This window comes from Macrotis lagotis, chromosome X, assembly GCF_037893015.1.
Source record: "Macrotis lagotis isolate mMagLag1 chromosome X, bilby.v1.9.chrom.fasta, whole genome shotgun sequence".
NCBI lineage: Eukaryota > Metazoa > Chordata > Mammalia > Peramelemorphia > Peramelidae > Macrotis > Macrotis lagotis.
In genome coordinates, this window is record NC_133666.1 from 462,444,029 (window position 1) to 462,471,673 (window position 27,645).

A 27,645-nucleotide genomic window follows, 5' to 3' on the forward strand; every position below is an offset into this window, starting at 1 on the left:
GGATGAAACAGAAAACATGTACGAATAACATATCTACCTAGCATTGGTGCCTAGCAGCTTATTTAGAACTGGTTTGGATCAGGGGAATTTAAGCTTTTAATTAAAATGGAGCATTGTGAGGGCCCACTGAAAGTGCTGACATGATGTTATTTTCCCCCCCCCAGTGCTCTTAATGTCAAAGTGAAGAAATTCAATGAAGCACAGGTAAACATGGAAAGATAGGTTAGCTTTACCCTACTGTCAAAAATTTATCTTCTGATGATACCATACTCCTAAAGAGCCTCAGTGATATGGGAAAAACCTGACACTATAAAACGTCAAGGCCTTCCATTGATCACCAACTGTCCCTATTTTACTGTCAGGTCACTTGGCTCCTGACAGTAAAATAGGGACAGTTGATAATCAATGGAAGACCTTGGACAGTGACAATGGCATATTTGCACAACACCCTCTCATTTTAACCAATCTTATATGCAAGTGATGACATCACTTTCCTGATGTCATTGTCTTCTTTGAGATCAAAGGACTAACATACACTAATCCATTTGGATTTTTATTTCAAATGACTTTGAAAGACATAGGATTTTCATGTTACAAATAGAAGACTGAGCTCTTATTTATAATTGGAAATTATTTAGAAGTTATGAAATTATGATGAATTTCAACTGCATTAGAAATCCAGGATGATAATTAAAGAACTATACTTAATGTCTCAAAGAAATGATTTACATGTCTGAATTTACACTACCTTTAATTATCGGAACTAATTTTTCTTTGTTGGCACCATTTCAAACCATATTATGAATGTTATTTTCAACCATTAGCTATTATTATAATCACTGATTTATTTATGTGAATTTTTGTGAACATGTATACATCCTAGACCAAAATTTATTTGAAATTTTTCTCTAAACCTTTGTACTTTTACTTGCCATCAGGCCAATTGTTATAAAATAGTAGAATCATTTTATAAATGCTCTAGCTAACTGTGTTTTTCTTTTTCTTCTTCATCCAAACTTCAGAATTATCAATGGAAAACTTAGAAACTAATAAAAATTAGTCTGTGGCATTTATTTTAATTTTCATCTCTGATTCTGTGCTACAATTAGATGCCTGCCATAGGAATCTTTTACAATTTCCTTGTGATTTTTCTTGATCAGAGGCAAAAAAAAAGAATTGCCATTGTAATAGGCAGTATTACTGCATTATCTGAAGTTCAAATCACCATCTGAATTCCAGATGTTTGGGGTGTTCACCCAATAGTAATATCATACCTTGGACAAGAGATATTTTTCATCCATTTGTTTTTTCCCTGGATAGATTGACTTATTTCAAATGATTATCAAACTGATTCAGGAGGTACTGCAATGTTCCAGAGCTTGCTTTATTCACTAAAAAATGAACACTAAACGAAAAGTTTTTGAAGAATTTCCATGCTCCATAAGGGTGGCAAAGATTTTAAGAAAGACTTCAAAATGTGTTTATTTAAAATATGATACTGCTCATAGAACCTGAAGTTTGAATTGAAGGTCAATTCAACAAATACATTTTGAATGATTGCATTAGTCAGCTGGGTGTAACAAAAAGAGCCATTACCTTTGAGCAACATGATGTGAATTTTAACCTATTTTTTTCCATAATCAACTTTCATAATCTTAAGTAAGTCTCAACCAACCTCCATTTCCTAATCTATAAAATGGAGGGGTTGAACTAGTAGGATTTCTACTCCTACAAACTATATAAAAACTGTAGCTGCAACAAACAAGCTTTTGGTAACAGAGAAAGCTTAACATAAAATGAAAAACAAAACAAAATAATTAAGAGCCAAAGTGGACTAAAGTCTAGTTTTGCCTGAAAAATAGGTGAGTTAATTGTGGTCTGGAGACACAGAGGAGAGGAGAAGAGACTATCATAACCAGGCTACTTCTCATTTTTGAAGAAGACACAAATAAGATAAAGCTAGGTATTTCAGTAAAGTTGGATAGAATCAAGAACAAAGCCCCAAAGAGGAGACTGTTTATGACATATTTTTCAGGGAAAGGAAGGATATTACAGCACACTGAGACAGAAAAGCATGTGAAAGCAAAAAAAAAATGGGATATGTAATTGGACAAATAAGGTAGAATTAGATTAAGGAAAATTTTGAATGCCAGAACAAGGATCATAGAATCAGAACTGAAAGAGGCTTCACTGTAGCATAAAGTTCAATCTCATTATTTTACATTTCAGGAAATTAAAGCCAATAAAAATGAAATTCTTTGTTTCATATGGGAAGTAAATAGCAGAGCTTGGATTCATACTAAGGACTTCCAACTCCAATTAATTTTTTTTAGGTTTTTGTAAGGCAAACAGGGTTAAGTGGCTTGCCCAAGGCCACACAGCTAGGCATTTATTAAGTGTCTGAGACTGGACTTGAACCCAGGTACTCCTGACTCCAGGGCTGGTGCTTTATCCACTATGCCACCTAGCCGCCTCCAATTAATTTTAACCTCTTGATTACATTAACCTGCACCAAGTTTGGAATTTATTCAACAATCAATAGTTAATATAAATTCTTGAATATTGAGGAAAAAAATATGGAAAAAAGCAGTGTTTTAAGTCTACAGATCTGTGAAGGAAAGATTGTGGGGAGGGAAAAGAGATGAGATACAGAGAAATTAATTTGAAACTGTTACAAAAATCCAAATGTGAGGTGATAAGAGCCTCAACAGAGATACTGATAGCAGAGATAGGAAAGGTAAAAAAATATTTCCAAGAAACAATTAACAAGACAGTTATTAATTTAGAGAATAAAGAATAATTCCCAAATGCCTAAAATTTTGAGTTATGACTAGAAAGAAATGATTATGGTATAGGAATGACAGTGTGAGGATGAGAATAGAAGTCTCCTTTTGGTTTTGGATTTGAGTAAAAATATTCAAAGAAATTTCTGTCAATTGAAAATACAGAGATGAAACATAATTGAGAGGTCAATTGAAAATACAGAGATGAAACATAATGGAGGGGTCAAAATTGGTGTAATGGTGAAAGTTAAACTTTAGAGCTAAAATGAACATTAGGTTATCATTTAACCCAAACTACTTATTTTATATTTAAGGAAACTGAGGAATGGGTTGTGACTGGCCAAAAATCATGTAACATAATATTATAAAGTTGACATTAGAATCCAAGAAAGTGACTGAACTGTTGGAATTATCACAGTACCATAGAACTGGGGAAAGATCTTGGAGATCTAGTCTTTTCTTCAGATTACCCACAAAAATCTCCTCAGCAAATCAACTCACAAGTGCTAAAGTGAGTCTATGAAGACCCAAGGAAAGTGAAAGAAATGTGCTACCTTCTTGAAGCAGATCCTTTAACCAATGGATGATTCTCATTGTAATGATTTACACCAAACTTAGTAGGCGTCTTTGCCTACTTCATCTGTTTTCTTTTGTGTTCTTTAATCCAAGTTGCTATTGTTCTCCAGTCTGTCTCATTCTTTATGACTCTATTTGGAATATCTTGTTAAAGATACTGGAATGAGGGGCAGCTAGGCGGCTCAGTGGATAGAAAGAACACTGGCCCTGGAGTCAGGAGAACCTGAGTTCAAATCTAGCTTCAGATACTAAATACTTAGCTGTGTGACTTTGGGCAAATCACTTAATCCTGTTGTCTTGCAAAAACTAAGAAAAAAAGATATTGGAATAATTTGATATTTATTCCTCCAACTCATTTTACAAATGAGGAAAATGAGGCCACCAGGATTAGTGATTATTTTCCAAGGTCACACAGCTAGTAAGTGTCTGAGATGAGATTTGAACTCAGGAACTCAGACACCACTTTACTGCCCCTTAGAACCATGTATCTTAAATCTATTCTCTCTTCCATATACATTTTTAAAATATTGCCTGAAAATTACCATACCTCTGTTAAATCTTTTCTTTTCTGGGTTAAACTCAACAAAGTTCTTGAAACAAGACTTCTATAGCATAATTTTGAGATCCTTTTCCATGATGGGTATTCTCCCTCAATATATTCTCCAATTTATTATTAACATCTTTCCTAAAATGTAGAACCCATAACAACAGAATCAATCAAGCATTTATTATGTCTAAGACATGTGAAGCAATGTGCAAAATACAAAGGATTAGGGCAAAGGAGAGGGGGAAGAATACAATTCTTTTTCTAAAAAATAACAGGAATAAATTTCCAAGAAATGATATTTTGGAAATATCCTTCAGGAAAAAAAGATAAAAAACAAGTTAACAATGGACACAGAGAGTGAAAAATGCATATATTTGAACCTATACTTTTTTTTGTTTCAGAGCACAATTTGACTTTTCTGAAGTTCTCCAAAAGTAAGACATTGTTTCTCTAAGAATAGCTAATTTTTTCACATACATGCTTTAATTCATCAAATTGAATTTAACAGAATAGATGAGGGAAGAGTGCCTTAGAAAGGAGAAAGAAATATAATTTAAAATGTCCATCTACCTTAGCATGATGTAGATCGACTCCATACATGGATAATTTTTTGGCATTTTCTAGGAAATGCATCTCTGCTTCTGCTGGTGTCATTCCCCTGAAGAAGAAGAAGAAGAAGAAGAATCAAAAGTTTGAACATGTTCAAGAAACGAGAATTCTTTTCTATAGAATTAACTACTTGGCTATCTATCTGCTAAACAAGTCATCATCTAATCTATTAGGTCTTTCCAATACAATACTGGGTAGCAAAACCTATTTCCTAGACTGATAGGATATATTCAGAAAGCACCAACCAGAATAACGAAAAAAATAATTTAAAATAAAAACTCAAATTAGACATTTTAATATTTTGAGCCAGACACAGTGTGTGTGTGTGTGTGTGCATATATATATATATATATATATATATATATATATATATATATGTAAAGTTCATTCTTTTCTGGGGGTTAAAACTAGATTTGTTGGGAAAAGTAAGCATTTATCCAGATAATATTCCCATTCCCAAAGAGAGTATAAGCAAAATGCTTTAAGTATTTCTACTATTCACCTGTGGCTCTTGTGCAGCTCAATCACTTTATCTTCCAGTTCTTTTGTGTGGTTTGGTGCAAAACGGAATTCACTGACATAATCACTTCCACATTCATCTGGGTCATAGTCTCCAAGTTCAGACTGAACAGTATAAGATCCCAAGAGGGCAAGTGTAACGAAAGAACATGGCAACCTTCCTGATACTATATCATCTCTCAGCTGCAAACAAAGGTAGTACCTTTCAAAGATAAAAAACAGTACTTAGTTGAACAGTTACAATGTTTTCAGCATATACTGGTGGGAGGAATTTTCCATTGCCCACTATAATTTCTTTTTTATATAGGTATGCACAGTGTCCTGGAAATAAGAGAAAAATGTCTCTGCTACCTTAATATAATAAACAAACAAAAAAACCCCAAAAAGTGCAACTATTTAACTAGTTTCTGGAATATACAAAGTATCCTAAGAATATTTAAGTATATAGATGAGGGCATCCGCTTTTGATGGAAGGGGGTTTATTTCACTAAGAGTTTCAGAAGTCTTAATTTGTGACATGCTGGTGACATTTATATAGGTCAAAAATATGTAAGTTTATGACTTCAATCAGGGCTTTAGATTAACTTTCTAAATTCTCATCAGAGATATATATATATGATTACAAATTCTAAAGTACCATATAATCTTTAAATTAATAAATTCCTTATTTTAAATCTGGGCATTATAAATGCTTTTCCAAGAAATTTTACCAAGGTAAAACAAAGTAAATTTTAAATAAATTCTTCTTATTTGGGGATTGTCATTGCTAATAACATTAATTCCCAGGAACAAGAATATTAACATAGATGTGTTCTATAGTTATGCCTTGCCTGGGATGTTAACAGATATCTTGATCAAATCATCTCTGATGAATGATTTAAGAATCAATTGTCTTAGAAACATAATTAAATGAATTTTTAATCCATTACAGATTTATGATTATGATATTCTATTTCTAACAACCAGATATTGACCAATTAGGTGAAACTAATATTTTTCACTTATACTGTTTTTTAAAAGATTTTTGAATATTCAAATATCCTACATAAATATTTCCCAAAAGATTCAGAGGAATTATGGATTCCTTTTTCAAATCCAAATTTTATAATGCTATTAGCCATAAATTAAATGCTCTCAAATTTAGACTTTGATAAAGGAAAAAAATATATTACTTCTCAGATATATCTATTTTAAAAACTTGGACAGGAGTGTTTATTTGGGAGAAGTTGGTTAAGTGTCAAAACCTAAAAACTGATAAAGGAAAAGAATTGATAAGGAGTCAAGTGATTTGGCAATTAAGATATTAGGAACTTTGGAGAAAGGGATTGTAGTTGAGTGATGTGGCTGGGAGCCAGATTATACAGTTTAGAAGTGAAGCCAGGAAGAAGAAACTAGAATAGATGGGTTCTCAAGAAATTTGGCTGAGAAATGACAACGGCTAATGAAGAAGGTAGGTTCTAATGAGGATTTTTTTTAAAGAATGTAGAAGAATGGGGCATCTGTGTAGGCAATAATGAAAGGAATAAATAGATAGAAGTTAGAAAAAATAATGGGAAAGTGGGGCAGCAGAAAGGAACTTACACCTAGTTAAATCTATTTAATACAGTGTTTTATTGAATTCTTGTGATGGGTAATGTCAATTAGCGCCTTTCAACATCCAATGAAAAACTCATCCTAATTTGTCCCATTCCTAATTAGAAATTTGTATCTCTTAGTATGGCAGCAGTTGTCAGTATTGATATATTAGCAATCAGATTGCAGATTTAGATGGTATCTATGTTTGTAAAAGTTATAGGCTTTTTTGTCTTGTAAAAAAAACTTGATTTGCTGCTAGTGATGTGTTTGCAGGACCCTTGGGGAAATCACTTCTACAGTTGCCAAACTTATTTTTGCTAAGGTAGATATATGGATTCCTTCTCCCAAATATTCACTCCTCTCCAGGTTTTAAGTTTTCCTACTTATCTATACACTCCTAAGTCTCCTGCTGGATCTTCATTCATTTCACACCTATTAAGACTTTGTGACATTGTTCCTATTTTGTTGAATAGTACTCAGGCTTCTATTATATCTTCAACCATGTCACATCCACTAACATTATATCCCAAGACTTTGCTTCATTTTTTTTCCTCTAGTCTTGAATGGATGATCCCCTTGGTTCCCATTGATTTATCATTTTTAGATAGCTAGCTATACAGCTATGGCTATTCATTCTTCCCTTTAATCTGTGATATTTCCTGTTGCTTGTTAAGGTATTTCAAATTGGATATCTGAGAGATCTCTTGAACTAAACATGTCATTTCTCCCAAATTCCAACTCTCTAACAAATTTCCCAATTACTAGCACCATAATTCTTTCCAGTCACTCAGCTTCCCAACTTTAGAGTTATTCCCTACTTCTCCTTACCCTCTCTCCACATATCTACACAATCAGTTGCAAAATCTTGGGGGTTTTTCTCTCCATTTCTTGTATTCTCATTTATTCCCTTTTCCCCACTCGTAGCTGCCTTCCCTCAGTTTCCACTCTCCACTCTATTCCACTCCCTCCCAAAAAAGATCTTTCAAGCTGGTCTCCCTGATTCAAGTAACTCTGGAGTTAGGAGGATGGGAGTTCAAATCCAGCCTGACACTTTACAACTAGCTGTGTGACCATGGGTAAGTCACTTAATCCTGATTGCCTCACATCCAGGGTCATCTCCAGTTGTCCTGATTCATATCTGGCCACTGGATTCAGATGGTTCTGGAGGAGAAAATTAGTGGTGCCTTAGTACAGCACCCCCTCACTCAAATCCAATTCATGTGCTTGTCATGGTATCACCTCCCCTGAAGTCTTAGTCCTCCTTGAGAACAAAGGACAAACATTTTTATTATTATTTTAATGCTAATTTTTAATCTATATTTTAATTTGTCATGTGAAGTAAATTCCTTTTCATTTCAATATTTTGCATTTTGAGTAGGGATTCCACAATATTTGACCTTCTCTACAAATTATATACTAGAGAATTCCCCATTGGCAAGAAGTAATCATTACATAGTATGTTAGTATAGAATTACTTGGGTCAACAGTAAGTTGGTGTCACAGACTAAGAGAAGCATGGAACTCAATAAGGAGAGATAAAAATAGTAACCACCTCATACAAATGAGGCCTAAAAGGAAAAAGTGATACAGAACTAGTGGGGGGGGGGGGCAGGTAATGCTCCAACACAACTAAAATAACTTACTTTCAATGGGAAAGGGTTAAAGAGAAACAACATAAATATCTGGAAGGGTATAAAGGTCTTCTAAATTCAGAAAGAAATAAGAAGGCAACTTTCGGGGATGGGGAAAAGGATAAGGTAGGGACTCTTAGATAGGTGGGTAGGTTAAGGAATAGGAGGGAAAGGTATCAAGTTGAAATAAAGCAAAGGAGTAAGGAGGAATAGGGAAAATTGGGTGAAAGGGTAGAGAGGAAAAATAGGAAGGAAGAAAATATACAGCAAGAAATTATATTCTAGAATGTGGATGGAATAAATGTACCTATAGGGAGGAAACTGATAGCATATTAAAATTTTGAATTCAACAAAATGCTTCTTTCAAAAAACATAAAAATTAGAGATATACACAGAGACAAAATAAAGGGCAGAAGTAGAATATAGGATGTAACAAAAGTAGGGATAGTAAATGTGATATCAGACAAAGTTAAAGTAAAAATAGATTTAACAAAAAGTGAAATTACACCATGGGTGAGCTATGTTATTCAATATTATTTTAGGCCATTTAAAATATACAGCATAAACTACCTGAGCAAATACCTGCCAAATGACATAGGAACTACATGAATATAAAAATAATATATTTTTAATACAAATGAACTCAGCTCTAAATAACTGAAGTAGTATTTATTGTTCCTGGTAGGTAAAAAACAATATAATTTTTAAAATGACAATTTTACCTTACTAATCTATTTATTCTATGTCATCCCAATTAAATTACTAAAATTTATTTAATTGAATTAGACAGAATAACAACAAAGTTTATTTGGAAGAAGCAAAGATCAAGAATTTCAAAGAAACCAGGGGGAAAAAGGGAAGAAAAGGAAGCAGATTCAGTAGTATCAGACTTTAAAATTACAAGGTGAGAGTATTGTTGAAGTATAAAAATGATAATTTTAATAATTTTAAATTAAAATATCCTCATATAAATAAAATCTATGTAGTCAAGAATAGAAAAAGTAGGAAAAAATGATTAAAAACTTTAATCAATAATCTCTCAGATGGGATGTGATTGGGCTGGAATACTGCTGTGGTGTAGGAAGTGATAAGCTGGTTAATTTAGAAAAACATAGAAAGACTTGGTTTTCCAAGGGAAAATGTTATCCACATTCAGAGAAACAGATCATAAGACAAAATAAACACAGTACACATATACACACATATGTGTGTATGACTTTATGTGTTTATATATATGCATTTTATAGACATATATATAGATCTATCTTTGTGTGTATATATATAGATATAGATAGATACAGATACAGATACAGATATAGATACATGCTTAATTGTTTCCTTCATTAGAGTGGAGAATGAGAAAAAAATAAAGAAGTGCATAGCAGAAAAGAAAAGAAAACCAACAAGGGAGCAAAGAAAAGCTGGGCAGTTTTGAAAACAATGAGCATTTATTATATGTGTTTTCTTTTTTTAATGTATGGTTATTGTTGATATGGAATGTTGATATGGAATTGTTGATCTGATATTGTTTGATATGGAATCCTCTTTTATAGTCTTCTATGGACATGGCAATTTTTTTCTCATTTTGTATTTAAGTTTAAAATAATTAAATTACAAAAAATAGTACTAACAAACACCAAAGATTCAAAAGTGAATATCCTTCATTTGTGACAATGTTATCATTTGTTCCTCATCAATTTGCCAAGTAAAAGTGGCCAATTTATAGTCTGAAACAAGCAAAGTAGTTCTCAAAGGAACTTGGGAAAAAGATCCATCTTCCCACTGTGCCTGAATCTTTCATATTTATTCTTTCAGATACCTGGTGATATCTTCAGATAGCTGGGCAGGGTCTGGAGGGTAGAATTTCACATTAAATGAAAACTGCCAAGCACCACCTGCAGAAAAACAGAAGTTCACAGAATCTCTTTCCATTTATAGTTCAATCGGTTACCAAATTAGCATCTATTCACAATCACCACATTTAGAAACCTGTAGATTATCCATGATATAATAGACCCAGAACAGTCAACTCTTTAAATATCATGGATTTTTTTTAACAGTTCCAATCTTATCCCCAAATTTTTTACTAGCATATCTAATAAGTAGTAAAATTAACTGCTTTGAATTTCACTCCTCCCTCCCCCCCTGCCTCCCTTCCCCCACCTCTATCTCAGGAAATCTTAAACTTCCATATATAATAGCCCTTGGTCACTCTATGGAAGTCTATGGATGGGACACTTTATAAAGAACATTTTAAAGGCATAAAATAAAATACATAAGATTACAAAGCAAATCTACATTATTGAAATACAGTTCTGAAATAATAATATGTGCTTTAGTCTTCAGATCCCATAAATTCTAGCCACAGATTTCTTGGGATTCCATGGACTATAGGTTCAGAAATAATGAATAGTTGGACTTTAAAAAAACCTAAAAAGACTTGCAGGAACTGATACTAAATGAAAGAAACAGAACTCAGAGAACATTGTATACATTAATAGCAAACCTGTAAGATGATCAGCTATGGTGGATAGAGTTTTTCTCAGGAGTTCAGTGATCAAAAACAATCCTGAGACATGTTACAGGAAATACCATACACTTCAAGAGAAGAAGAATGTGAATGCCATACAAAGCAAACTATGTTCACTTTTTAAAACTTCTTTTATGTTTTTCCTTTCTCTCTCATGGTTTTTTTCCCTCCTAAATTCTAATTCTTTGTTCACAATATGATTAATTTGGAAATATATTAAGCACAATTGTACATATACAACCTATATCAGATTGCTCACTGCCATGGAGAGGGAAGAGGAAAGGAAGGGTGGTAGAAAAAGGTGCAACTCCAAAGTTTGCAAAAGGATAAATGTTGAAAACTATCTTTGTATATAATTGGAAAAAAATAAAAGTTTGTGGGGAAAAAATAAAGAACTACTATACTATCTTATGATAAAGGCAAAGAAAATCAGTAGCATCCACCTGGAGGAAACTGGAGGAAAAAGAGACAAAATGCCATGGGAAATTCGCAAATTGGACTTCATTGAAACCAGCAAAAAGATATGATCTCTACCCTCCAGAAGAGTATAGTCTAGGGCAAACTCAAGTAGAAATGGGGACCACTAATAATTCAGATTAAGGATCGCTGTGAGCCACATATTTAGCTTTAAAATGTAATATTACCCATGTTTTATTATATTTTTATTTGTTAAATAATTTCCATCTCTATTTTAATCTGTTTTGGGTTATATTTAGGAGAATTGTGGATGATATGCAACAAAAGGCCATAAATGTTAAGTAGATGTAAGCATTATATTTTTATCATTTTTTCTGGGGAGGAGGATTAGTGGTAGTCATGTTGGGAAGCTTACAGATTTCCTTGCTTAAGAAGAAATATAACTAAAAAAGTTTTAATTAAAGGATAAAGTGATTTGGCAAGTAGGAAAAAACCCCAGGAATATAGAAAAGAATTGAACAAAAAAAAGCAGGGAAATAAAAGGAAAAAAGGGAATATTTTTGGAATAAATAAACTGATGAAATTCATGGGATGGGGAAATCACTATGCAGTGGTTTTCTGTGTGTAAAAATATGATTATGCATATAAAGTATATATGTACACACACACATGCACACACACAAACCTATTTGTGTCTAATAGTAGCCATCTTTAAAGTGGAGGAAAAGGGAGAAAAGAAAAAAGAAATTTACATGATAATTTTGTTACATATTTGAACAAAAATAGCAAGCTGACAATAGTAGATTTTCAGTTTCTTATTCAATCACCTTTTCTACTGTATTATGTAAGGGAAATGTTTGTTTTATTCCAATATTTAAAAATAAAATTTAATAACAAATAAAGTTCTCACTCTCAGAAAGCATGCTTCAATGACTGTAAATCACTCATCCTAAAAGTCTTTAGGGAAGTTTTGATATCCATTTGTTATGGAAGAAATGATAAATGCTGATAAAATATGCTGATTTGTTGAGAAATAGAACTATTTCAAAATCAAAGAAATTCCTAAATGGAAGTGGAAAACTGCTCTATGACCTTGCACCATGACACAGACTATGTTCGAGATGGAGCTCACCATGCTTCAGGAACTGTTTTGAATTTATAACTACCTGGAAATCAGTAAGATGTGAAGTTATATACATCTATATGTGTCTGTATGCATATATCTATTATATAATAGATGTCGGAAAATGAAAAAATTATTAAAAATTTGCTTGTAATAAAAGTGTGGTTTCATTACAAAGAATTAAAGAATATAACTCAGAAAATTGTGAGTTTAGTGTGCCAAATCCTATTATACAGGCTCCTGGAGCAAAAAGAGGACTTATTGAATATTTAAAGTTTTCTAAGAATGTAAAAAAAGTTACATTATTTATTTTATTTCAGTAAATTTACATGTCTTTACTTTGCCCCAAGTAGTTCATATGCATTATACACATGTGTGCAAAAAAAAACACAAAAAAATTCCCAGAATTGTCTAGCTGAATTAATTAGAACTTTTAGAAAGCAGAAGTAATTCTATAAACAAATAATGCTGTCTTTAAAAATCTATTTTTATCCAAAAAAATTTTCTGCCTTCTTATTAATGGACTAGAGATGATCATTTAATTTTCTTCCAAATGAGTGGTGTAGATGTGTCATATTCTGAAAAATGGAAAACATCCAAAGTCTGATAGCTTATTCTTTCCTTTGACTTTCTTCACTTAAGATGGTTAGTAGACTATTAGAATATTAAGTTAGTACAAGAAAATACAATTGTAGCAATAAGTTCTAACCAAATTAAACTATTCAAGCAGACTTTTTGCTAATAGTTTCACGGCTTCTTATTTGTAGAATGCCATGATTTCCAAAAACTTTGCAATTACTAGTTAGAAGAGCAGTAATTACTATGCAATAATTATGTGACCACATGGGGACTTTGGGCCCATACTAGGCCATGATCTTTATGTTGCTTGGTGGTTTCCTGTAACTACAAAGCAAGTTCCTGAGAAAATTTTATTAACTCAAATTTAAAAAAAAAAACTCTCCAAAGCAAAAAATAATGATATTTCAAAAATTTATCACATTGCCAACCATTCCTAACTTCAGTCTCAGTGCATCTCTTGCTGTCACCCTACTTCTCTGAAAAGTTTCTCAGCTGTTAAGATCTAAGAGGTTATTTTCCATTTACTCTCTGTGTATTTTCTATATTTCTATTTATTTACTTGTCATCTCCATTAGAATATGAGTTCCTAAAAACAGATTATTTGTTGCCCTTCTTGTTAAGAAACATATTAAATCAAGTTTTAAATGTGTGTTAGAGATTTAATTGTACCAATTATCAGGACTGCTAATATGAAGACATTAGACTTGGGATGTTTTGCTTTCTTTTTTCGTAAGGAAACTTCCAGGTTTTGCTAAAGTGGAGTTTTAAGCACATTTAACATTTTTACCTCAAGATAATGCATTCCATAGTCAGGTGGAAGAAGAAAGTTCCTTCCACTCATAATAATTGTTGAAAAAGAGGAAATGTACTTTTAACTTGAATGCATTCATTCCAAGAAAGATAGGCTGGATTTTGTGAATAATATTTTAAAAAATTCCTTCACTGGGTTTAAAGGACCAAAAAAGGAACAGGCCAGATAATACAAAAAAAATTAATGATGATATATAATTACATTTCTAATGTCAAATGAAAATTTTCATGTGCTTAACTTCTGTATTCTTATAGAATGATTTCTTTTAACAGAATTATAAGTTAGTTACTTCTTATCTATTAATGGCCAGGAAAAAGTATGCAATTATGTATACAGCAGTATTCTCTCTCAAATAAGATAACATGTAAAATGATTTTTATGAACCTTTAAATGCTATGTAAATACTATTTGTTATTAAAATCAGTGGAGAAATTATGGGGGGTTATAATAATGGGGGCTAAAATAATTTCTGAAAACAAATATTTTAGATTTAAATATTTTTAAAGGTTCTTTTGAATCATAACAGCTTAGGAAATGAAAATGAAAAGAGTGGTCATTAATAGAATGCTAGAAGTTCAATTCATTAAATGACTTATTAAGCATCTAGGTACATATAATATATTGTTTGCTACTTGTCTTAATACAAATAGTAAAATTAATAAATATAAGAAGGGAACTGTGGTTTTAATCTCTCTTATATTATACTGTTTATAGTCATATCTTCTGCATGGAGGAATACTCCTATCCATTAGTCACCATCTCAAAGTTGCATTTATCTAAGAGTTCTTCCCATATTTTTTCCAACAGTTCAAAAAAGAATCCATTAAAACTTACTTCGGATCTGTTTTTTGATTTCCTTAGCAGGATCTAGCCAGTTCTGAAAAAGAAATATCATTTTGAAATTGAATCAGAAGATAAAAAATAATTTAGGTTTCATTAAGTATACACATTTGCTCATCTTGCTCAGAATGCTTCTTTATTACTAATGGCTGCCCAAGTCCCTCATACCACTAATGCCAATTTGATGCCCCTTCTCCTCCTTTCAAGACTTATATTATCCTAGACACCCTTCTCAATCTCTGAATGTGAACAGAACTGTAGGCAGTTCATTTTTAATGCATTTTTCAAGAAATTACAATAATTGGTTTTAAAGGGGAAATAGAAAAGCAATTAAAGGAAGGTTAAGCACGATCAAACAAATAACATGATGAAATTAGCTACAAGTAATTTAACACATAATCGATGTTTTATCCATTCCTCTCTTCTTTGAAGAAAAGCACCTCTATAGGAGTGACTTAGCCAGATTTCTCAGTTGTTAAGATCTGAGGGGTTATTTTCCATCTACTCTTTGTGTATCTTATATGTTCCTATATATTTATATATTGTCTTTCCCATTAGTAAATGAGCTCCTGGAAGCAGAGACAATTTGCCTTTCTTTGTAGTCACAGTACTTAGCACAATATCTGGTACATAACAAGCTCTTGTTAATTGACTCATCTAAATGTTTTTCAAGTCCTTAATATGTCTATCATGTCCCTATCCCATTGGGCATTTTCTTGGCAAAAAATACTGCCATTTCCTTCTCCAGTTCATTTTACTGAAGAGGAAACTGAGTAAATCAGTTTAAGTGACTTGCCTTTGGTCACACAGCTAGTGAGGGTCTGAGGTCAGATTTGAACTCAGGAAGACGAGTCCTCCAGATTTCAGCCCCTGCACATTACCCATTGCACTACCAAGCTTCCATTCATCTAATTTACTTCACTCATTTTGCAGATCAGGAAACTAGAATTCAGAAAAGTTCATGACTTACTTCAGCTTATATTTCAGTATTATCAAAACTGGGTCAAGAGTTAAGGAATTTTCAGAGCAAAATGTACTAAAGCAAGTAAGAGATTTCTGATAAGAAAGGGAAGAAATAAGGGTAGGAGAAAGATGAATGGAATTGAGTGCTAGGGACTCAAAAGATAGGAAGCAAAGGGGAATGTAACCCATAAAATATGTGACATCTGTGAAGTTAGTTTAATTTATTCAATGAAAAGGTAGATTAGTCTCTAGATAGTCTCTCTTTTAATACAAGATAACCCCATTGGACATTTCACCTTTTGATTTTCAGTGTCCCGATATGTTAAACCAAAATAGTCTTTTTCTAACAGGTTCAGATGTTCACACACTTTGTCGAACAGCACTTGGCCTCTGGAACGTTTCTGTGGGTAGAAAAAAGAAAACTTGAGATCTTTCTTAAATATTATGAGTCACAATTTAACATACTTTATGCTGCATTTCAAAAAAATGAGAGGAAGATTACTAAAGCAGACAAAAACACTTCATTTCAGAAGGACTCATCTGCAATGGGGTAAAATTGACTGAGCTAAAGAAAGACTCCAGGAAATATTCAAAAGGCAAAGTTAAATATGTAAATTATAACGTGGCTTTCTAAATCTTTATTCACAGATATGATCACACGTCTTGCATTGGGCAAGGAAAAAAAGTCCTACAGAGGTAAAATAGAGTTGAGTAAGGGATGAGCATCCCCAAACTGCAATTTAGGCACAGTGTGCAAATGATTTCTCTAAGAAGCCTCTCTGCTAAAGCTTAATCCCTTCTGACCCAAGGAAAAAAAGCTCTAAGGGCAGAAAAAGTCCCATTTTGGCAAGGAGTCTGACAACCCACAAGGCTTCTCTTCTAGCATAAATTTGCACAAATTCCAGAACCAGGACCTGTACAAACAGTCTAGGCTCTCCATACCTCCCTCCTCCCCCAATCTGGTATTCTTGATTTAAACCTATAAAAAATGGGTGGTTCATTGTTTTGGGCATCTGCTTTTATCAGGCACCCCAGTAGACCTGACATGTTTCCATCTTTCCTGAATGCCTTTTTGTATTGTATTTCCCCTAAATAAAGCTTTTTCCTGCTTTTCCTTCTGTCTTCTGTTTCTTTTCTCATGCTGGTTTCTGTCTTGTGCCACTCTATCCCCTCCTTGTTCTGTACTTAGAGACCCCCAAACCTCACTCAGACTAAGGGTTCTCAAGGAGGTTTTGGTGTGTGGATGGAGAGCAGGGCTGATCCTGAGGAGTCACATAATGCAATTATTAACCTGATAGGCAGGACTTTTCTTGGATTGTCCTCTTAAATTATTAACTACTCTCAAACTAAAAAGCTTCATATGATGCTATAGTTATGAAACAAAATCATTTTACATCACCTTAATAAGTCATCTTATAATAGGATGTAAGTTGTAGAATCTATATGCTAACAGCAAGCTCTAATGTCAGTATGCACACACATATGTACAAATATACACATATATATGTATATATGTGTGTATACACATACACACACACATATATGTATATATATATGTATATACTTGTGTTCTCCAAATATACTGCTTTAAATATGTGAGAAACATTTTTTAGGTTGTTTTGTTTTTTGCAAGGCAATGGGGTTAAGTGGCTTGCCCAAGACCACACAGCTAGGTAATTATTATTAAGTGTCTGAGGCCGGATTTGAACTCAGGTACTCCTGACTCCAGGGCCAGTGCTCTATCCACTGCACCACCTAGCTGCCTTAAGAAACATTTTCAATGATTTTGTTTAACCCACTTCATGATTCTTTTCAAAGCATATAGTTAAATATTAAGTCCAGAGGAAAAATTTTTTCAAATTTCTCCAGAAAAATGAAATAATTCCTATTCTATGTCACTGAATATGATAAGTTTAAATTGAGTCTTAGTTATCACATCAGATTCTAATCACATTGGAGGTACTTTAAAGTCAAGGAACTTGACCAGAGGGGGGAAAAAGTCCTTGACTTCCTTTGTCTGGTCAACATGGCAGAGTACAGGTTGGAGTCACTAGTGATAACATATGTGTTTTGTTGTTGCTTTTGTTGTTCAGTTGTATATGATTTTTTGCTATCCCATTTGGGGTTTTCTTGGTAAAAATATTGGAGTGGCTTGCCATTTTCTTCTCCAGTTCATTTTACAGAAGAAGAAACTGAGGCAACCAGGTTTAAGTGACCCAAGGTCACTCAAATGATGTCTGAGGACAGATTTAATTCAGGAAGAAGTCTTCCTGATTCCAGGTTTGAAGTTCTATCTACTGCACCATCTAGCTACCTCAGCATATGTGCAACTTTAAGTTTATTTGCAGGAAAAACAAGCAGGATACATTTTTTTCCCCTAGTTCAACCCAGGACAAAACTATACAGACACTTTTTGTGGGTGAGATGGCTTAACTTGAAAAGAATTAAACTTAATTCAAATGAAATGTTTTTGTATTTGTATTTCAAAATTTTTAAAAAATACAAAGCATGTTATTATGTTCTACTGTCAAAAGAATGGGGCATGGAATGAAAATGAACTATCTGAATCAAAATGATAACCCTGTGACAAACAGGATCATGCAATAGTTTTTGCTGAAAGTTAAGCAAGGTTGTTGGCTTTTTTGGTTGTTGTTATTTTTAATTTCCTCCCAAGTGTGATTATTTAGTTTTTTAAAATATCATTTATAATTGAAAAATAAAGTCTGGAGGAAGAAAATTGGAATATTTCTTGCTCTTCATTAGCACTTCTAAGATTCTCCCCTTTTACTATCACTTTTTACCATCATTTATCTTTCCTCCTTCAATGTTCACTCAATCTATATCTATCACTCAACATTCTGGTGGCTGTTCTTTAATGACTTCCAAGATAATCTTTTTTCACAGTCCCTAGCTGACAATCTTTCTCATTTCCAACTCCGGCCCTCATATTAGGAGGCTTCAATATATATATTTGATTTTCCTTCAAATAGCCTAATCTCCCAGTTCCTTAACTTACTCATTTCCCAAAGTAATGAGTAACACAAAGATGATCATACCTTTATGTTGTCATCAGCTGCAAATTCATTGCTTCCATTTTCACAATCTCTGAAATTCCCTTGTTGGATCACAATTTATTGCCTTTCTCCTTCTCCTCCCTTGCAAACACAGAACCTCTTCTCTCTATACCATGACTTTCATTCCCTCAGGGTTTTCCTAGTCCATTACCCCATCACTAACTATACTCTCTTCCTTTCTCCATCCTGACCTTTTAATAAACACATCCAATTCTATAATGTCTTTTCTTGAATTTCTCATCCCCTTATTAACTAATGCCTCTAAACCTGCTAAGCCTCAGCTTTGGCTCACTCCCCCAGCGGCTGGCTTCACTCCTATACATGGTCTACTGAACAAAGGAAGAAAATTACTGAGTCCACAACAAATTTGCGTTACATAATTCTCAACCGGGACCTCACAGCTGCAAGGCAATCTGTTTATGTATCCCTAAATAACTCACTGTGCCATTCTCCACAGCAACCCTTCCAAAACTTTTATCCATCTCTAAACCGCTCATGGCTCTCCCTCTCCCCACTGTCTCATCTAAAAACTTTACTGCATTTTTTACTGAAAAAAAGAAGCCATTCACTAAATTTTTCTTTTTTACCCTTTTACTATTATTACCCAGATGGCTTCTTCTACTATATCCTTCACCTCATCTCATATTAATAAATGACTCCTCTTGATAAAGCTAATCCTTCTCTATTAGAGTATTTAGGTAATGCAGTGGATCCCATGAGTTCAAATCTAATTTCAGATACTTCATAGTTGTGTAATAATGGACAAGTCCCTTATCCTTGATTTGCCTTAGTTTCCTAATTTGTAAAGTGGGAACAATAATAATAGTTACCTCTCAAGGTTGTTGTAAGGATCAAATGACATTTTTATAAAGCACCCAGCATATATCTAGTACAGTTTTGATGTTTTTCTTGTTGAGATATTTTCGTCATGTCTGACTATCTGTGACCATATTTTTGGAGTTTTCTTGCAGTTTGGAATTTCTCCAGCTCATTTTACAGATGAGGAACAGAGACAAGCATGCCTAATTGACTTGCCCAAGGTCACACAGGTATTAAGTATATAAGGCCAAATTTGAATTCAGATACTCAAGTCCAGAGTCAGCCAGTACTCTATCCACTACGACACCTAGCTTCCCATCTGGTATACAGTAGGGTACTATATAAATGGTGGAGATTAATATTATTATTAGTTATTATTATTATTATTATTCTTTATTCACAAGTGATTTTATTCTATCCTATCTTCTCCAAGATTGCCATCTCTACCATCCCCAATCTCTCCACTTCTCTTCAATCTGTCTACTACTACCTCCATACTTTCTACAAAAAGACTCACAAATTCTTCATCCTCAAAAACACTTTATTTCATCTATCCAACCTTGCTATCATCCCATATATTTCCTCTTTTGTGGTAAAACTCTTTGAGAAGGTCTTCTGCAATAGTTGCTTTCACTTTCTTTCCCTCTCACTTAATTCTCTCCAGTATGACTTCTCACCTTGCTTTTCAACAAAACTTGGTCTCTCCAAAGTTATCAACTGCCAAATCTCACAGTCTTTTTTAAATCCTCTCTTGTTTTGATCTCCCCATAGTCTTTGACACTATCATTCACAATCTCTTCTTTTCAGATTTTTGTGACACTGATCTCTCCTAATTTTCTTCTTACCAATCTGACTACTCCTCAACCTCTTTTATTGAATTATTGAAGCCTATTAATTATGAGTCCTTCAGGGTTCTATCTTGACTTTCATCTCTCTATGCTATTTTTCTTCATTTCATCAACTCCCAGGGATCATCCCTATATTGGTGACTCTCAAATCTACTTATCCATATCTAACCTCCACGCTGACCTCTTGTCTCTTCATCTCCAATTGTCAAAAATACTTGTCAATTGATGTCCTATAGGCATCTTAAACTGAACATGTCCAAGACCAAACATTATCTTTCTTCTAAACTCTCTACCCTGTCAAATCCCTCTCATGTCTGAGGCACCAGCTTTTTCTTCCCCCGCACGATGATCACAGCTGAGATTATCTTCAAATCTCACTCTCTGTTATATAATCTGTTGATTTTTCCCTCTATATCATATCTCACATGTATCCCCTCCTTTCTTCTAATATTGGCTAATTCAGGCTTTCATTGGTCCTTTGGAATAGCCTGCTGTGCCTCCTCTTCCAGTTCATCTTCCATCCAGCTGCCAATATGAACTTTCTAAAGTATAAGTCTTTATGACTCATTCTTTAAAATTAGGTTAGTTTCCAATAATTTTTGATTTGTCTTTCCATGGTCCTTTATTATATGTAATTTTTATGGTATCATGATCTAAAAAAGATGCAGTTAATATTTCTGACTTTCTGCATTTGATTGCAAAGTTTTTATGTCATGGTCATATTTTGGTATAGGTACAAAATGCTGCATAGAAAAGGTATATTCCTTTCTATCCCCATTCAACTTTTTCTAGGTCTATTATATCCATGTTTTCTAAAATTCTTTTCACCTTCTTAACTTCCTGCTAAATGTGAGAGAGGGAGGTTGCAGTCCTTATTATGGTTTTGTTGTCTGTGTCTCCCTGTAATTCATTTAGCTTCTCCTGTAAGAATTGGTGCATATAGTTTGATAATGATATTATTTGATTGTCTATGATGACTTTTAAGATGTAGTTTCCTTCCTTATCCATTTTAATGAATCTATTTTTGCTTTTGTTTTGAGTGAGATCAGGATTGCTACCCGTGATTTTTTTTTTTTACTTCTGTTGAAGCATAATATATTTTGCTCTAGCCTTTTACCTTTACCCTGTGTATATCTCTTCAATGTGTTTCTTGTAAACAACATATTGTAGGAGTCTGGTTTTGAATCCATTCTGCCATCTGCTTCCATTTTATGGGAAAGTTATTCCATTCACATTTACAGTTAAGATTACTAATTCTCTATTTCCATCCATGCTATCTTCCCCCATTTATACCTCTCTTTCCTTTCCCCTTCTCCCTCCTCACCAATATTTTGCTCCCTTTCCCCTTTAACTTTTCTTTTTTATTTTAACTTTACTTTTACTTATCTGTCGGGAATAGAATTTGTTTAGTGTTCATACCCTCTCTTCTTTCTCTCTACCAAAATATATGTTTCTGCTTCTTTAAGTGGTGTTATTTATCCTCTAATATCTAGCCTTCTCCAAGTATAATTCTTCTTTTCATGTTTTTATTGTCTTAACTTTGTTTTGTATCTAAACCCCTCTGTCAAAAATAGACCCCTTTTATCTGTCCTGAAAGAAGTACCTTTCTCAAGGGTTGATTATTTGATAAAGCAACATTGCCACATAATTACTAAGTACACTCCCCTCATGCTCAGGCATTCAAAATACTTTATAGCCTTCTTCCTACACATATCTGTCTTCTTAGACTTTACACCTCACCATCCAGTCAATATACTGTCCTTCTGGTTGTTTCTCAAAAAAAGCTATCCCCTCAGTTCCATCAACTCTCTAGACTATGGGTATTTTCAATTTCTGTTCCTAATTTATAGAATTCTCTCTCTCCTCTTCTGGCTTCCTTCAAGTTCCAGCCAAAATAAAATCTTGTATATGAATCCCTTTTTTCTGCTCTCCCTTAATTCTAATATTTTCCTTTTAATTATTTCCAATTTATCCCATATATATATATATATGTATATATATATGTACATATTTATACATGTATTAGAGACAGAGAGACAGAGAGAGAGAGAGAGAGAGAGAGAGAGAGAGAGAGAGAGAGAGAGAGAATGTGTGTGTGTGTGTGAGAGAGAGAGAGAGAGAGAGAGAGAGAGCTTGTTGATACACAGATGCCTACATGGTGTTTCCCCCATTAAACTGAGAACTCCTCAAAAACAGGACCTGCCTTTTGCCTTTCTTTGTATTACCAGTGCTGAGCAGAGTAAGTTACTAAATGTGTCTTAGGCTGGCAAACTGTATGTTAGCAAAAATGTCATGAGGCTGAAATAAAATCATTACTCATTTGATTTGAATAAGTGGCAAGAAAATTAAACATTGCTATGTTGAACTTCATAAATATGTATCATAATAAAATGATAAACAAGCAAAAGATACTATCTTGCAATAGGTAAATATACTTAAAATTAAAATAAAGTTTTTATTTTCTCCAACTCATTATTATTTAGTAAAAAGAAATTTCTGACAGGTAGGTTAAAACCTAGTTGTAGAGAATTCTATCTTCTTCAGTACATTTGAAGAAACACTGTTGACAAAAAAAGTATATTAATAGAAATGTATCATAAGATTAAATATAAGTATTACTCATTTGAATTGAATGAATGGCATGAAAATTAAACATTGCTAGTTTGAACTTCATAAATATTATAAAGTCAATTATTCCTACAGTTTGACAGTCACATAATTTATGCTGAAGGAAGACTGGGAGACAAGTTTCCTTTATGCAACACTCTCTAGATAATCAAAACTAAATGAGCACAAAGAAAATAATTACCAGACATTTTAAGCCTTTTGTGCATTGTGACCCCTACAGCCAGACCACCACCTAAGAAATCAACATTACCATGATGACGATTATTTAATGTTTAAAAAGAACTTTCTCCCTCCAAATGAACCCTTGAGGATAATATAAGTAGTACTAAAATGCGTTCCAAAAGATGTCAAGCACTTTGTCCAGAGTAACAGTTCTGCCAAGTGGCCTAGATTCTAACCTAGAGCTCTTGGTTGTCCTTCCACTATCTATGTTGCGCTGTCCCAGCAGTAAGTCACTGAATGAACACCCTATTTATTACTGACAACTGGCTACAAGAGAAAAAATGGACAGGTAAACACGAAGGGAAATCACTTTCCTAATCATAAATTCAATGATAAATTTCATTTTTGGCATAATATCATTAAGTCTAGAAAAGAACTGTAATTCCTAGAAAAGAACTGTAATTCCATCTGACTTGCTAAGTCATCTGCCACTCAAAGGAGAGTGTATGTCACATACAGACATTTCTCTATCAATCACAGTCAAGTAAAGTTAATTTCGCTTTAAATAACCTGATTCAGTTGTAGATTGCCCTCATCCCAACTTATCCATTGACTGGTTTATTGCTTTGCTGTTTCAGATAGATAAGATGAAGAAAGAGCAGCTTAACTGCCTGAATCAAGATTTTCTCATATTCTAGAAATGAAAAGTATTAGCAACTGAGCAAGTGGAAGTATTTTTACTTTTTCCTGGAGGCTCAGCAATAAATTGGATGCCTGCTGCAGCAAGCAAGAAACATCTGTCTTAATAATATATTGTATTTTTATATTCAAGTTGTTCACCAGTGTTTCATTATGGTGATTCAGAGTCCCAAGATTTCCAAAAGCTATACTAGTATAAACTATGAGCTCTGGTAGGTCTATCCAAGCCCAAGTGCTTCCAAAAGTTAGACAACAACCCATGGTTGACTAAGAACCAACTTAGCCCCACTCAGACTGAGATTAGACATGAGGTAATTACAAAGGGTTGGACACAAGGTGATGAATTCAGTGGTCACAGTCACTCATAAAATCATCTGTTATAGTGAGGGGACAGACTATACTCTAACAGAACAAATCAATGAACGATTTTTCGATTGCTATAAAATAGAGGCTGGACAGAAAACAAATAAGTGCAATTAAAATATTGTTAACCATCCTTCCCTCTCTCTAAATCCTCTCAGCATGAAGCATCCTTCTAAACTCCCTGTAATATACCAGTATGATTACATGGAAAACATAAGATAAAAATAGCCAGCTTGTCGAAGGACCAAAAGGAGGCTTTAAAGGAATTGATTTATTAGTCCCATTTATCACACTTAGGAGCTGATTTGTCACTAATCTGCTTTTGTTATCAGTGTCTTCACAAATTTAGTATTTGAAGAATGAGTGAAAGAAATTTAATAAGGTAACTCAGCATATAAGGTTAAATAAATCTTTTCTCTGCCTCTAATTTTTCTAGCTGGTACAATTTTCATCACTTCTTCCAATGTGTTCCAATTGTCCAAAACTGAGCACATTATCTTTCTTCTAAATCCTCCCTCCTTCCAAACATCTAGGGCTCTGCCATCCTCTCTGGCCTCCAAAATCTCAAACTAGGTGTCATCTTTAAGTCCTCATTTTCTCTCACTCCTCATATTCAATCTGTTGCCCAAACTTTCCATTTTACCTTTGTACAGACCCCTTTTCTCCCCTGACACTGCAACCCTCATGCCAACTTTCATTATGTGACATCTGAACTATTGGAAAAACCCAATGGCTCTCTGCCACAAATCTCTCCCTATTCCAATATGTCCTACACTGAAGTGATTTTCTTAAAGCACTGGATGGATTGCCACCTCCCTACTCAATAAATTCCATTGAGTCCCTATTATTACCTCCCAGATCAAATCATCATCATCATCATCAACTAATATAGCTCTTTATTACTACTATAGTATCCTCCAGGCACTAAGCTAAGATATTTATAATTATTATATCATTTGATTTTCACAGCAATCCTGGCAGATGGGTGCTATGATTATCTCCAATACAATTAGGGAAACTGAGGCAAACTGCTACGAAGTGATTTGCCCAGGGTCACACTTGCACTGATAAAAAGATTTCTTCTCTATGAGCTCCCTATTAACAATGGAATCACAATTTGCAAAGAGCTCCCTCTTCTCTCCCATCCATCTTATATTATCCCCTTCTAACCTTCACTTTAGGCTCTGATTAATAGGTGATCCTTCTCTTTGAACAGACCAATCACTAGCATCTGTGATTATATTTGAACTCAGGTCTTGCTGACTCCAGGTCTGGTACTCTATACCAAGGCACCTAGCTGTCCCAAAGACAAAGTCTGTTTAATATTCAAAGTCCATCATAGCATAACCATTCATCTCAATAGTTCCAGTCTTCTTCCACATTACTCCCTATCACTTACTTTTGTATCCCTAGTGCTTATCACATTGCCTAGCAAATCATACATGATTAATACATGTTTCAAGCAGTAACACTGGCCTCCTAGTTGTTCTATAAATAAAATATTCTATCTCTTTTTTCCTATGCCTGGAATGCTCTCTCTCCTCAACTCTGCCTATTGACTTCCCTGTCTTCCTTCAAGACCTAATTAAAAATCCTACTTTTACAAGAAATCTTTCTGGGTTCCTCTTAATTACAGTCTTCCCTCCACTAATTAATTTGTCCTATATAGAGCGTGCCTGCTGTCTATTCCATTAGATAACTTCCTTGATAGTAGAGAGTATTTTTTGTCCCTTTTTGCATCCTTATAACTTAGCACAGTACATGATAGACAGTAGATGCTTACTGACTGACTACTATCTTTTGATGTTTTGATCTAAGATGTCTTAGGTATCAAGACTAAAAGGTCATGTCCTTTTTTACAAAAAAAATTAAAAATAAAATAAAAAGCACCAAAAATCTCACTTTCTCAGTATATAATTTAGCATGGACTCATTTATTTACAATTTAGCTTTGGACCAATTTATTTGAAGCTTTTGGAATAACTTTTCATACAGTAAGAGTCAGAATATCTTGATGGATACAGAACTGGAGAGCTAGGAAGACCTGGGTTCAACTACTTTTTCAGATATATACTGGTTCCATGACTTTGGGCTAGCCACTTAAGCTCTGAGTGGTCCATATTGCTCTCTCTCATCCCCTAAATATGCTGTAGTTGCAAAGACTGTGTTGACTTGCACTGATAAAAAGATTTCTTCTCTATGAGCTCCCTATTAACAATGGAATCACAATTGGCAAAGAGCTCCCTCTTCTCTCCCATCCATCTTATGTTATCCCCTTCTAACTTTCACTTTAGGCTCTGATTAATAGGTGATCCTTCTCTTTGAACAGACCAATCACTAGATGAACCCTACTTGCCATTGCTTTGCTTCTTCTACAGCACACTGACTCTATTATTATCCTCACTCTCTAATCTTCAGCTACTCCCTATTTACTGACTCCTTTGCCACCTATATAGTTATTTTCCCCTACACTTAAACAACCCTTACTGTATTGAACCTTCTCTATTAGCTATTTGTCCTACATCTCTCCTCCTTTCTCAGCTAAACTACCTCAAAACATTATCAGAACTTAATACTTCCAATTCTTCTTCTTTCTTTTAAAATCTGTACAATCTGGCCTCTGACTTCATCATTCAACTGAAATCATTGCCTGAAAAGATTCCAGTAATCCCCTCAAATCTAATCTTTTCTCAGTCCTCATAATTCTCAATCTTTCTGAATCACTTGATTCTGTTGGTCATCTCTCTACATTCTGATGACACCAGTCTTCCTCAGTTTTCCTCCCTCCTTCTTGACCAACTATCTAATGAATCCTCAGTATCCTTTACAGAAATCCATATCATGTCCATTAAGTATAGGTGTCCCCCAAGACTGTCCTAAGGTGGTTTCACTTTTTATTCTATCCTTCCTTGCTTGACACGCTCATAATTTCCCATAGGTTCACCTAGCATCTTTTGTATATGATTCTCTGTATATATCCAGACTAGTCTCTCTAATCAACTTCAATCTTGCATTATCAACTATCATTTGGACTTTCCAGACAGGAAACATCCTTAACATGTCCAAAGTAAAATGCATACCCCTCCCCCAACTATTTTCTTCTCACAAACATCTCTAATACTGTTAAAGGTGTCATCATCCTCCCCAGGTAACCATAATCATAAACTCAGTTTCATTTCCCCCTACTTTATTCTCCTTTGCCCCACACATAAATCAGCTGTCAAATCTTGCCATTTATTTTTCTGCAACATCTTGTGAATACATTTCCTTCTCTCCATTAAAACAGTAATGACCCTAGATCAGGTCCTCTCTACCTCTCACCTGGACTACTTCAGTAGCCTTTTATTTGGCCTTCAAGCCTTAAATTCCTCCTAACTCCGATTCAGCCTCTACTGAGCAGCCTAAGTTACATTTATAACAAACTGATCCAATTATGTTCATTTCTTCTACTTAGTAAATTCCAGTGCATCCCTACTTCTGGGGACAAATATCAACTTCTCTGTTTGACATATACATTCTTTACAGTCTTTCCAGTCCTAGCACATGTTCC

The 27,645-nt window shown here is 34.0% G+C and overlaps 1 protein-coding gene across 11 annotated transcripts in view; it reads right to left on the minus strand.

Moving 5' to 3' along the window:
* The window catches only part of EPB41L3 (erythrocyte membrane protein band 4.1 like 3), a 244,688-nt gene that overhangs the window by 101,158 nt on the left and 115,885 nt on the right, over positions 1-27,645 (minus strand). For all 11 annotated transcript variants that reach the window (XM_074202418.1, XM_074202413.1, XM_074202416.1 and 8 more), the window contains 5 exons: positions 15,800-15,904; positions 14,535-14,577; positions 10,060-10,135; positions 5,018-5,236; positions 4,477-4,564 (listed from right to left, as the gene is read on the minus strand). In XM_074202418.1, the coding sequence (XP_074058519.1) occupies positions 4,477-4,564; positions 5,018-5,236; positions 10,060-10,135; positions 14,535-14,577; positions 15,800-15,904 (531 nt within the window). The remainder of the gene's footprint in view (positions 1-4,476; positions 4,565-5,017; positions 5,237-10,059; positions 10,136-14,534; positions 14,578-15,799; positions 15,905-27,645) is intronic.